Source organism: Rhinoraja longicauda, chromosome 7 (genome assembly GCF_053455715.1).
Source record: "Rhinoraja longicauda isolate Sanriku21f chromosome 7, sRhiLon1.1, whole genome shotgun sequence".
Lineage (NCBI taxonomy): Eukaryota > Metazoa > Chordata > Chondrichthyes > Rajiformes > Arhynchobatidae > Rhinoraja > Rhinoraja longicauda.
The window spans coordinates 7,631,698-7,644,940 of record NC_135959.1 but is presented as its reverse complement, the minus strand read 5'-3'; the positions used below and the strand labels follow the sequence as shown (position 1 = coordinate 7,644,940).

General features: G+C 49.2%; 1 protein-coding gene across 2 annotated transcripts in view; it reads left to right on the top strand.

Annotated features, from left to right (window-relative positions):
- The window catches only part of cd99 (CD99 molecule), a 52,903-nt gene extending 44,328 nt beyond the window's left edge, over positions 1-8,575 (top strand). Inside the window, exons 10-12 of one of the 2 annotated variants that reach the window (XM_078402048.1) lie at positions 2,985-3,095; positions 3,905-3,967; positions 6,483-8,575. In XM_078402048.1, the coding sequence (XP_078258174.1) occupies positions 2,985-3,095; positions 3,905-3,967; positions 6,483-6,526 (218 nt within the window). In that variant the 3' untranslated portion in view covers positions 6,527-8,575. Of the gene's footprint in view, positions 1-2,981; positions 3,096-3,904; positions 3,968-6,482 lie in introns of both variants that reach the window. The other variant, XM_078402047.1, reaches the window with a different exon arrangement.
- Positions 8,576-13,243: the final 4,668 nt, after the last annotated feature.

The following is a 13,243-nucleotide window of genomic DNA, read 5'->3' as shown; positions in this document are numbered from 1 at the left end:
TTGAGAAAGCTAATGGCATGTTGGCCTTCATAACGAGAGGATTTGAGTACAGGAGCAAAGAAGTCCTTCTGCAGTTGTATAGGGGCCCTGGTGAGACCACATCTGGAGTATTGTGATTTATTCACAAAATGCTGGAGTAACTCAGCAGGTCAGGCAGCATCTCGGGAGAGAAGGAATGGGTGACGTTTCGGGTCGAGACCCTTCTTCAGACTGATGTCGGGGGTGGGACAAAGGAAGGATATAGGTGGAGACAGGAAGATAGAGGGAGATCTGGGAAGGGGGAGGGGAAGAGAGGGACAGAGGAACTATCTGAAGTTGGAGAAGTCGACGTTCATACCACCGGGCTGCAAACTGCCCAGGCGAAATATGAGGTGCTGCTCCTCCAATTTCCGGCGGGCCTCACTATGGCACTGGAGGAGGCCCATGACAGAGAGGTCAGACTGGGAATGGGAGGGGGAGTTAAAGTGCTGGGCCACCGGGAGATCAGTTGCGTTAATGCGGACCGAGCGCAGGTGTTCAGCGAAGCGATCGCCGAGCCTGCGCTTGGTTTCGCCGATATAAATAAGTTGACATCTAGAGCAGCGGATGCAATAGATGAGGTTGGAGGAGGTGCAGGTGAACCTCTGCCTCTGGAGTATTGTGTGCAGTTTTGATCTCCTAATTTGAGGAAGGTCCTTGCTATTGAGGTAGGTTAATCCAAAGACGTACAGGTATGTAGGTTAATTGACTGGGTAAATTTAAAAATTGTCCCTAGTGTGTGTAGGATAGTGTTAATGTGCGGGGATCGCTGGGCGGCGCGGACCCGGTGGGCCGAAGGGCCTGTTTTCGCGATGTATCTCTAAATCTAAATCTAAATCCCTGGGATGGAGGGACTGTCATATGAGGAAAGATTGGAAAGACTGGGCTTGTATTCACCGGAGTTTAGAAGGATGATATCCAAAATACGGGATTTCTCGGCTATTACGGAACAGTTGGCAATCCTATCAGCTGCATCCTGACGTGGCCTCCTGTACATCGACGAGACCAAGTGTCGCTAAGGCCTCCTGGATCTCTCCGTTGCCAACTACTTTAAATCCCTTCCCATTCCCACACTGACCTTTCTGTCCTGGGCCTCCTCCACTGCCAGTGTGAGGCCACGAGCAAAACTGGGGGAAGATTTCCAGCATTCCAGTTTGTTTCCCCATTTCATGTCCAGAATCACGTTGTGCTATAGGTGCAGGAGGAGGCCATTCAGCCCTTCGAGCCAGCGCCGCCATTCAATGTGATCATGGCTGATCATTCTCAATCAGTACCCCGTTCCTGCCTTCTCCCCATTACCCCCTGACTCCGCTATCCTTAAGAGCTCTAACCAGCTCTCTCTTGAATGCATTCAGAGAATTGGCCTCCACTGCCTTCTGAGGCAGAGAATTCCACAGATTCACAACTCTCTGACTGAAAAAGTTTTTCCTCATCTCCGTTCTAAATGGCCTACCCCTTATTCTTAAACTGTGGCCCCTGGTTCTGGACTCCCCCAACATTGGGAACATGTTTCCTGCCACTGACGTGTCCAACCCCTTAATAATCTCATACGTTTCGACAAGATCCCCTCTCATCCTTCTAAATTCCAGTGTATACAAGCCTAGTCGCTCCAGTCTTTCAACATATGACGTTGTGCGGCTTCAAGTTTGTATTTGCTGCCATCTTCTGTTGGACCTGTGTACTGTTGTACAGGAAATCGTTCTTCGAGAGAGGGAAATATGGGCACCTTGTGATTCATGTGTCTTTGATGTATGTGTTTTTGAAAAAAAAAGCACTCGTTTAATTAATGCCAAGACCTGATTTTTCTCGAAGTATTTTTGAAATAATGTGCTCAAATTCCTGCCCCCTTTTAAATTTTAAAACTTGCGTGTTTTTGAATTGTGCGCTGCTTTACAGGAATGTAACCCCTGTGGAAAAATGGCAGGTGCCTGCAGTGGGACTACGTATTTTGGTTACAAGATTGGGGCAGCACTGTGTCGAGGCGGGTAGTTGTTGCCTTACAGCGACAGAGACCCAGGTTTTCGATCCCGTCTATGGGCGCCGTCTGCTTGTACGTTCTCCCTGTGACCTGCGTGGGTTTTCTCCGGGTGCTCCGGTTTCCTGCGAAGAACATAGAAACATAGAAACATAGAAAATAGGTGCAGGAGTAGGCCATTCGGCCCTTCGAGCCTGCACCGCCAATCAATATGATCATGGCTGATCATCCAGCTCAGTAACCTGTACCTGCCTTCTCTCCATACCCCCTGATCCCTTTAGCCACAAGGGCCACATCTAACTCCCTCTTAAATATAGCCAATGAACTGGCCTCAACTACCTTCTGTGGCAGAGAATTCCACAGACTCACCACTCTGAGTGAAGAAATGTTTTCTCATCTCGGTCCTAAAAGACTTCCCCCTTATCCTTAAACTGTGTCCCCTGGTTCTGGACTTCCCCAACATCGGGAACAATCTTCCCGCATCTAGCCTCTCCAACCCCTTAAGAATTTTATATGTTTCAATAAGATCCCCCCTCAGTCTTCTAAATTCCAGCGAGTACAAGCTGAGTCTATCCAGTCTTTCTTCATATGAAAGTCCTGCCATCCCAGGGATCAATCTGGTGAACCTTCTCTGTACTCCCTCTAAGGCTAGAATGTCTTTGCTCAGATTAGGAGACCAAATCTGTACGCAATACTCCAGGTGCGGTCTCACCAAGGCCCTGTGAGACAGCAGACATACAGACAGCACCGGCAATAACGATCGAACCCGGGTCTCTGGCGCTGTAAGGCAGCAACTCTACCGCTGGGGCACGTGGTGGTTAATTGGCTGAGGTAAAATTATAAATCATCCCTAGTGCGTAGGGTAGCGTTAGCGTACTGGGTGATCGCTGGTCGGCGCAGACTCGGTGGGCTGAAGCGCCTGTTTTCCACGCTGTGTCTGCAAAGTCAAAAGAAGAACTAATTCGTTTATCTACACTTTTTTGTTTAGCAGGTGGAAACAGCACCTTAGCTGGCATTATCAGTGGCGTCTTGCTGTCTTTGGCAGGCGGGGCGACCAGCTACGTTCTCTATCAAAAGAAGAAACTGTGTTTTAAGATGTCAGGTAGGATCATTTTGCATTGCTGAGCGTTTGATGGCACTGGGCCTGTACTCGCTGGAGTTTAGAAGAATGAGGGGGGAGGGGGCGGGACCTCGACCTCGACCTCATTGAAGTGTACAGAATTGTGAAAGGGCTGGATAGAGTGGATGTGGAGAGGATGTTTCCACCAGTGGGAGAGTCTAGGACCAGAGGCCGCAGCCTCAGAATTAGAGGACGTTCCTTTAAGAAGGAGATGAGGAGGAATTTCTTTAGTCAGAGGGTGGTGAATCTGTGGAATTCTTTGCCACAGAAGGCTGTGGAGGCCAAGTCAATGGATATTTTTAAGGCAGAGATAGATAGATTCTTGATTTGTACGGGAGTCAAGGGTTATGGGAGAAGGCAGGAGAATGGGGCGAGGAGGGAATTTTGGGCACCGTATCTGAGGAAGGATGTGGTGGCTCCGGAGAGGGTCCAGAGGAGGTTTACAAGAGAGATCCCAGGAATGAGTAGGTTAACCTTGTGGAGGCCAAGTCAATGGATATTTATAAGGCAGAGATAGATAGATTCTTGATTATTGCGGTTGTCAGGGGTTATGGGGAGAAGGCAGGAGAATGGGGATAGGAGGGGAGAGATAGATCAGCCATGATTGAATGGCAGAGTAGACTTGATGGGCCGAATGGCCTAATACTGCTCCTATCACATATGACAGCAGGAACGGGGATGTTAACTTATCAATGCAAACCTGCTTTGTGACATCTACGTTCTCCAGAACAAAGCAAACTTGAAGAAATGCAAATCCACTACTTCATCTCAATTCTGTTTCTATTACTTAGGAAATTCGGGCGAACAGAACGTGAAGCAAGATAATGTTCAAGGCCAGAAAGAGGACCCTCAATGTACGTATTCAGTTGTACAATCGTATTAATCTACAATTGACCACCCGTTCACAACAGTACTGTGTTACTAGGTTTACTAGGTTGATTCCCGGAATGGCGGGACTATCATATGTTGAAAGACTGGAGCGACTAGGCTTGTATACACTGGAATTTAGAAGGATGAGAGGAGATCTTATCGAAACGTATAAGATTATTAAGGGGTTGGACACGTTAGAGGCAGGAAACATGTTCCCAATGTTGGGGGAGTCCAGAACAAGGGGCCACAGTTTAAGAATAAGGGGTACGTTCTCCCCGTGACCTGCGTGGGTTTTCTCCGTGATCTTCGGTTTCCTCCCACACTCCAAAGACGTACAGGTTTGTAGGTTAATTGGCGTGGTAAATGTAAAAATTGTCCCTAGTGGGTGTAGGATGGTGTTAACGTGCGGGGATCGCTGGTCGGCGCGGACCCGGTGGGCCGAAAGGGCCTGTTTCCGCGCTTTATCTCTAAACTAAACTAAACACAGACGCAGAGAGACACAAATAAGCAAATGGTTCACAAATTGGACATTGATTGCACATAAAATCTCCTCAAACTACACTCTAAGAGCAACCTTACAAATGCCAATTAACCTACAAACCTGCACGTCTTTGAGATGTGGGAGGAAACCCACGTGGTCACTGGGAGAACGTGCAAACTCTGCACAGAGAGCACCTGAGTTTTTCAGTTTTAGTTTTAGAGACACAGCACGGAAACAGGCCCTTCGGCCCATCGAGTCCACGCCCACCAGTGATCCCCGCAAATTAACACTATCCCCCCCACACACACACACACACACACACACACTAGGGACAATTTACATTTGTACCAAGACAATTAACCTACATACCTGTACCTCTTTGGAGTGTGGGAGGAAACCGAAGATCTCGGAGAAAACCCACGCAGTCACGGGGAGAACGTACAAACTCCGTACAGACGGCGCCCGTAGTCGGGAGCGGACCCGGGTCACGGGCGCTGTGAGGCAGCAGCTCTAACAGCTGTGCCTCTGTGCCTCAATGTTGTTCTACTACCTGCCTCGTCTACTGCCTCTTGCAGCTCGTTCCGTACACCCACCACCTTCTGTGTGAAGGTCCCCAAACATTGAAAGGAAAAACTGTAATCTGACAAATCACTGACGTAGATGCAAAAGCTGTTTAATGTACCTCAAGTAGTATAAGAAAATAACTGCAGATGCTGGTACAAATCGAAGGTATTTATTCACAAAATGCTGGAGGAATGGGTGACGTTTCGTGTCGAGACCTTTCTTCAGCCTCTCCCTGCTGCTACTTTAGTTTCAGTTTATTCGTTTAGTTTTAGTTTTGTTGTCACGTGTACCGAGGTACAGTGAAAAGCCTTTGTTGCGTGCTAACCAGTCAGCAGAAAGACAGCACATGATTACAATCGATCCATTTGCAGTGTGTAGATACATGATAAGTGAATAATGTTTAGTGCAAGGTAAAGTCTGATCAAGGATAGTCCGAGGGTCACCAAAGAGGTAGATAGTAGTTCAGCACTGCTCTCTGGTTGTGGTAGGATGGTTCAGTTGCCTGATAACAGCTGGGAAGAAACTGTCCCTGAATCTGGAGGTGTGCGTTTTCACACTTCTATACCTAGTGCCTGATGGGAGAGGGGAGAAGAGGGAGTGGTCAGGGTGCGACTGGTCCTTGGTTATGCTGCTGGCCTTGCCGAGGCAGCGTGAGGTGTAAACGGAGTCAATGGAAGGCAGGTTGGTTTGCGTGATGGTCCTGGGCTGCGTCCACAGTCAACTTTCTTAAGGTCACTGATGTGTCTATGGTGTCACTGATGGTTTCTATCAAAGATGGACACAAAATGCCGGAGGAGCTCAGTGCTTCAGGCAGCATCTCTGGTGAACATGGATAGGTGAGGTTTTATGGCGGGACCCTTCTTCAGACTGAAATTTGGGGAGGGGGGGGGTTGAAGAGCTCCTGGATACAGGCGTGAAAAGACTAAGACATAGAAACAGAAAATAGGTGCAGGAGGAGGCCATTTGGCCCTTCGAGCCTGCTGATTTTGGATGATCAGCCATGATCATATTGAATGGCCTACTCCTGCACCTATTTACTATGTTTCGTAGGAAAATAACTACAGATGCTGGTTTCTGGATCAGTCTGAAGAAAGGTCTCGACCCGAAACATCACCCATTCCTTCTCTCCAGAGATGCTGCCTGACCTGCTGAGTTACTCCAGCATTTTGTGATACCTTCTATTTACTATGTTTCGATCAGGCATGATTGAATGGCGGAGGAGACTTGATGGGCCGAATGGCCTACTTTCCTGCGCCTATTTTCTATGTTTCTACCGGGCATGATTGAATGGCGGACTAGACTCAATGGGCCGAATGGCCTACTTTCCTGCGCCTATTTTCTATGTTTCTACCGTGCATGATTGAATGGCGGACTAGACTCGATGGGGCGATTGGCCTAATTCTGCTCCTGTCACTTATGAAATCCCTTAAACTGTTTCTCTTTCTGTTTTTCAGCTTACAGTACACTTCTGCAGTCACAGCAGGTGGCCAGCACCTAGGAGATGGCTCAGCAGGAGGGGAAAAATAATCTTGAAGCAAATGGCCGTGGTCCATCGAGACACTTGACGTTCTCCTTCATATTTATCTCCTGCACACTTGCTTGACTTATCTCTGCTTCCGATTTTGTTAACGATTTTGAGTTTTGTTTTTTGAAGCGTGAATTTATTTTCACATCGACTTTTTAAAAAAAATAGAAATGCTAATGTCCCTCCGAACTGCTACTTTTTATACAGTAATACAATTTATTTTCTGTAAATTAATTCTTGTACTTGAGCTGCCCCTTGTTGAACTTTGGCTTTTTACATGTGAGGAGTATTGTGGAGCAAGTGTAACGTGTGCACAGTGGAGGTGTTTCGTTTAGTTCAGAGATACAGCGTGGAAACAGGCCCTTCGGCCCACCGAGTCCATGCCGACCAGCGATCCCCGCGCACTGACACCATCCCCCCCACACAAACACACACACACACACACACCCCCGGGGACAATTTACGATTTTACCAAGCCAATTAACTTTCAGACCTGCGGCACTTTGGAATGTGGGTGGAAACCGGAGCACCTGGAGAAAACCCACGCAGGTCCCGGGGGGGAAACTTGCAATCTCTGTACAAGACAGCACCCGTAGTCGGGATCGAACCCGGGTCCCTGGCTCTGTGGGGCAGCAACTCTACCGCTGCGCCACCGCGCCGCCCAATACACAACCCTGGAGGAGTTGTAGCCATCGGTGATCACAAGCGGCCGAGTATGGTCGTTCTCCTGGTAGGACCTTTCTGTGGGTCTTGAGGAGGTCGAAAAGGCCGATCCTTTTGGCCACATTCTCCCTCCCAATGATCTTGCGGGTGACATCTTTTAATGTGCGGAGACTGTTTCATGAACAGCCACCCCTCGTTCCTTGACACAGATGGGCCTGGGTTCCCCATGGACATGGGCTCCAAGATGAGTGGACACCATTAGGCCCGTCGAGTCTACTTTGCCATTCAATAATCTATCTTTCCCTCTCAACCCCATTCTCCTGCCTTCTTCCCCTACCTAACCTTTGACGCCTTTATGGTAAAGGTAGATCGGCCATGATTGAATGGCGGTGTAGACTTGATGGGCCGAATGGCCCAAATCTACTCCTAGAACGTATGAACGCTGTTAAAGCAGGAAGGATGGGATATCACTGGGGGGGGGGGGGGGGGTTAAGGAAAAGTTCACATGGATGTTGTTGGGATTGGAGGGCCTGAGGTATAAGGAGAAACTGGATCAGTTGAGCATAGAAGCAAAGAGGTCCTTCTGCAGTTGTACAGGGCCCTGGTGAGACCGCACCTGGAGTACTGTGTGCAGTTTTGGTCTCCAAATTTGAGGAAGGACATTCTTGCTATTGAGGGCGTGCAGCGTAGGTTCACTCTGTTAATTCCCGAAATGGCGGGACAGTCATATGTTGAAAGACTGGAGCGACTGGGCTTGTACACACTGAAATTTAGAAGGATGAGAGGGGATCTTATTGAAACATATAAGATTATTAAGGGATTGGACACGCTATTGTGTCCAATTGCGGTGGGTGTCGAATGAACTCCCAGAAGAAGAGGTACAATTAAAACATTACGTTTTTTCGACACGTACACAGGCACAAAAAGTTTGGCATGCAATGGGGCTAACTCGGGTAGGCACCTCGGCAGACATCTGAAGAAGGGTAGCTCCCCGAAACGTCACCTATTCCTTTTCTCCAGAGATGCTGTCTGACCCGTTGAGTTACTCCAGCTTTTTGGGTCCATCTTCGGTTTAAACCAGCATCTGCATTTCCCGTCCCAACACACACAGGCACCTTGGTTGGCACGGACAGGTTGGGCTGTTGCGATCTGTTTCCGTGCTGTATAACTCTTGCTCAACAAACTGAACTCTGAACTATATTCCATTAGCATCAGTGGTAGTGAATTTCGGAAGCTATGTTCATGTGTTCTTTGTGTAGCAGGTGCAACAGGACTAGTTTCTGTCCCGTAAAAGACATGGAGTGCTGTGCATTTGCTGTTTTTGTTTGGTAATCGAGTGTAAATTGGTTGGTTTCTTCATAAACAGAATAATTTTGGTCTTCTTGTGGATTGCTTTTTTTTTAATGTGGGGGTGGGAGAGGGTTTTAGATTTAGAGATACAGCGGGGAAACAGGCCCTTCGGCCCACCGAGTCCGCGCCGCCCAGCGATCCCCGCACATTAACACTATCCTACACACACTAGGGACAATTTTTAGATTTACCCAGTCAATTAACCTACATACCTGTACGTCTTTGGAGTGTGGGAGGAAACCGAAGATCTTGGAGAAAACCCACGCAGGTCACGGGGAGAACGTACAAACTCCGTACAGACAGCACCCGTAGTCAGGATCGAACCTGGGTCTCCGGCGCTGTATTCGCTGTAAGGCAGCAACTCTGCCGCTGCGCCACCGTGCCGCTATCTCACTCCCAAATATGGGACAAGGTGACGTCACCGCTCCCCACGTGACCTCACTCAGCCAGCTGCCACGTGCTCCCGCTCCACCAATGGCGGCCGCCCGGGCCGGCAGCTCCGTTAGGCGGCGCCTGGGCCTCGGGGCCTACACTGTCCGGGCCTACACTGTCCGGGCCTACACTGTCCGGGCCTACACCGTCCGGGCCTACAGCGTCCAGGCCTACAGCGTCCGGGCCTACAGCGTCCGGGCCTACAGCGTCCGGGCCTACAGCGTCCGGGCCTACAGCGTCCGGGCCTACAGCGTCCGGGCCTACACTGTCCGGGCCTACACTTTCCGGGCCTACAACCCCCCCGGGCCTAATAAGGGGCAAATCAATTTAGCCCAAAATACGGGATGTCCCAGCTAATATTTGATCAGTTGGCAACCCTAATGGTTTGGGATGTCAAGGACAAATACAATAAAGTTAAACACAAAATGCTGGAGTAACTCTGCGGGAGAAGCATTATCTCTAGATAGAAGGAATGGGTGACCTTTCTGGTCGAGACCCTTCTTCGGCTAGAGTCTTGGGGAGAGGGAGACACAGAGATAAGGAACGGTAAGGTGTGAAAACGAGTCTTCAGAGAGGATGGAGATCAAGGAAAATGTAGAATAGATCATGGTTAGTTAGGAGAAGGTGAGAACAAAGCAAACAGATCAAATGTAATTGGGGAGAGTCAGGCTGGTCAGAGAACTGGGAAGGGGGGGGGGGAGGGATGGAGAAAGAGATGGGGGGGGGGGAGAGCAAGGATTACTCGAAGTTAGAGAAGTCAATATTCAGAGTGCTGGGGTGTAAGCTGGCCAAGCAAAATATGAGGTGCTATTCTCATTTGAGGCCCAGCGCAAATTGAAGGAACAACACCTCATATTTTGTTTGGGCAGCTTACACCCCACCGTTATGCACATTAACTTGTCTAACTTCAAGTAACCCTGACTCTTTCTCTCCATCCCTCCCCCTTCCCAGTTCTCCTTCCAATCTGACTGTCCCCGATTACATTTGACCTCTACTTTGGTGTCACCTTCCGCTAGCTAACAATGATCTATTACTACGTTTTCCCTTGATTTCCATCCGCCTTGATGTCTCATTTTCATACTATCTCCGTATCTCCCCCTCCCCTGAGTGCCAGTCTGAAGTAGGGTGTCGACCCAAGACGTCCACCCGTTCCTTCTCTCCAGAGATGCTGCCTGTCCCGCTGAGTTACTCCAGCATTTTGTGTCTACCTTCGGTTTAGACCATCGTCTCCAGTTGCTTCCAACGCAATAAAGTCAAGTACAATACTGGGAGCAAACAGAAAGATGCGGAGTGCAGGGTATAGTTCTGGGCATTGCAGCACAGCAGATAGACAAAAAGTGCTGGAGTAACTTAGTGGGACGGTCAGCATCTCTGGAGAGAAGGAACGGGTGACGAAGGGTCTTGACCTGAATCAACAGATATATCAACACATTAGGCTGGAGTAACTCAGCGGGTTGGACAGAATCTCTGGAGAAAAGGAATAAGTGACATTTTGGGTCGAGGCCCTTCTTCAGAATTAATCTAAAGAATGGTCTCGACCCGAAACGTCACCCATTCCTTCTCTCCAGAGATGCTGCCCGTCCCAGCTGAGTTACTCCAGCATTTTGTGTCTTATCTTCGGTTTAAACCAGCATCTGCAGTTCCTTCCTACACGTAGTGTAGCAGTTCCATAGACAATGTCCAATGTCTACAATGGGATAGATGTGAACTCAATGGGACCATAGCACGAGGAAGCCCCATTCAGAAGCCTGTTAACAATACAATACAATATATCTTTATTGTCATTGTACAGGGGTACAACGAGATTGGGAATGCGACTTCCATACGATGCAATAAATTAATTAGCTAGTCGGTATTAATTTAAACAACCCAATGAAACAAATTAGAACAGTTTTAAAACAGAATAAAGTGCAAGTAGATTTGTGCCAGTTCACTGTGCGATGTGATCATCCGGCTCAGCAGGACCGGTTCATAGCAGCTATGGCCCTGGGGATGAAGCTGTTCCTGAGTCTGGAGGTACGGGCGTAGAAGGCCTTGTATCGTCTGCCCGATGGTAGAAGTTCGAACAGACTGTTGCAGGGGTGTGAGGAGTCTTTGTGGATGCTGGTGGCTTTGCTGAGGCATCGTGTGTTGTAGATGCCCTCCAAGGCTGGTAGCTGTGTTCTGATGGTCCTCTGAGCTCTATGGACTACCCGCTGAAGAGCTTTCCTCTCTGCCTCCGTGCAGCTGAGGTACCACACAGGGATGCCATGTGTTAGGATGCTGTCTATGGCGCAGCGGTAGAGGGGGAAAAGCTATTCCTGAGTCTGGTAGGAAAATAACTGCAGATGCTGGTACAAATCGAAGGTATCACAAATTGCTGGAGTAACTCAGCGGGTCGAGACCCGAAACGTTACCCATTCCTTCTCTCCAGAGATGCTGCCTGACCAGCTGAGTTACTCCAGCATTTTGTGATACCTGAGTCTGGTGGTGCGTGCTTTCAAGCTTCTGTACCTTCTGCCGGATGGGAGCGGGGAGAAGGAGGAGTGACCCTGGGTGGGACGTCTTGGATTATGTTGGCTGCCTTTCCAAGTCAGCGTCAAGTGTGGATCGAGTCAATATTGGGAGGTCTGGACGGGGCTACACCTACAAAACTCTCTGCAACATCTTGCGGTCTTGGGCAGAGCTGTTCCTCATCCAGGCTGCTGCGGTGGAAGCCGACAGTGTGCTTTCTACGATGCATCTGTAAAGGTTTGTAGGAGTCATTGGAGACTTGCCGAATTTCATCAGTCTCTTCAGGAAGTAGAAGCTTTAGACTTTAGAGATACAGTGTGGAAACTGAGTCCATGCCGACCAGCGATCACCCCAAGCACTATCCGACATAGAAACATAGAAAATAGGTGCGGGATGAGGCCATTCGGCCCTTCGAGCCAGCCCTGCCATTCATTGTGATCATGGCTGATCATCCACAATCAGTAACCCGTGCCTGCCTTCTCCCCGTCTCCCTTGATTCCGCTAGCCCCTAGCGCTCTATCTAACTCTAACTTTTAAATTCATCCAGTGAATCGGCCTCCACTGCCCTCTGTGGCAGAGAATTCCACAAATTCACAACACCCTGGGTGAAAAAGTGTTTCCTCGTCTCAGTTTTTAAATGGCCTCCCCCTTTATTCTCGAGACTAAAGTGGCCCCTGGTTCTGGACTTCCCCTTGACATCGGGAACATTTTTCCTGCACACCAGGGAATATTTTTACGGAAGCCAATCGACCTACAAACCTGAACGTCTTTTGAGCGTGGGAGGAAACCGGAGCGCCCGGAGAAAACCCACGCAGGCCACGGGGAGAACGTACAAACTCCACGCATGCGGCACCCGCGGTCGGGATCGAACGTGGGTTTCTGGCGCTGTGAGGCAGGCAACTCTACCTTGCTGCCCCACTGTTACTGTGCCTTCTCGCTCGGTCCATTTTGTGACATCATAATTCTGAAGAGTTAACTGACATCACAATCGTCTCTCTCAGGTCATGTCCACCGCCCATGTTTAATTTTAAATCCCATCCAACCGACTCGTTGGCCTCCCAGATCGTCCGCCAACATGCGTGCAATGTGCGGGAGGGTGCCTTTTATTGAGGGCGCTGACCGGAGAAGATCGATATGTTGACACGTCACATCAGCGTTTTGCTTTCAGATCGATAAAGCCGCCGGCGATACCGACTTCACGCAACACACCTTTCCCTTGAATGGAATGTAATTTTGCCTCGATTACCATAGTGATGGAATGCTCTGATGACATCAGCTGCTAGGATTTAAACAGTAACTACACTTGACATTCTCTCACACTCTGTAGTCAGAAATCCCAGCGCCACTCGTAAACACGTTGGACTTAACAATCCAGCACAGCGATCACGGCCCAAATGAGTTTTGGTTTGTAGCGGGTGGCTTGGCAACAAGAGAAGGCCGGATCTTCCAGGTGCCTCCTTAACGCGCTCCATGAGATCCATATAAAGACTGGGAAGGTTTCCATCTTAACAAAGGCTGGCGGTACAATTGCTGATGATGTCAAGCAGTCAGCCAGAGGGGCTGAAGGGATGCAAGACCGCGACCACGAAGACTTCATTTCGGATTGAAAGGATTGCGTGATGAGTAAGTACCCCCTCTTCGGCCAGTGGCAGGGGGTTGTTGATATTTAGCTCGGGAGCTACAGTCGTGGGCGGGCACGGTGGAGCAGCTGCTAGAGTTGCCGCCTCACGATCCCGGCTTCGATCCTGACCG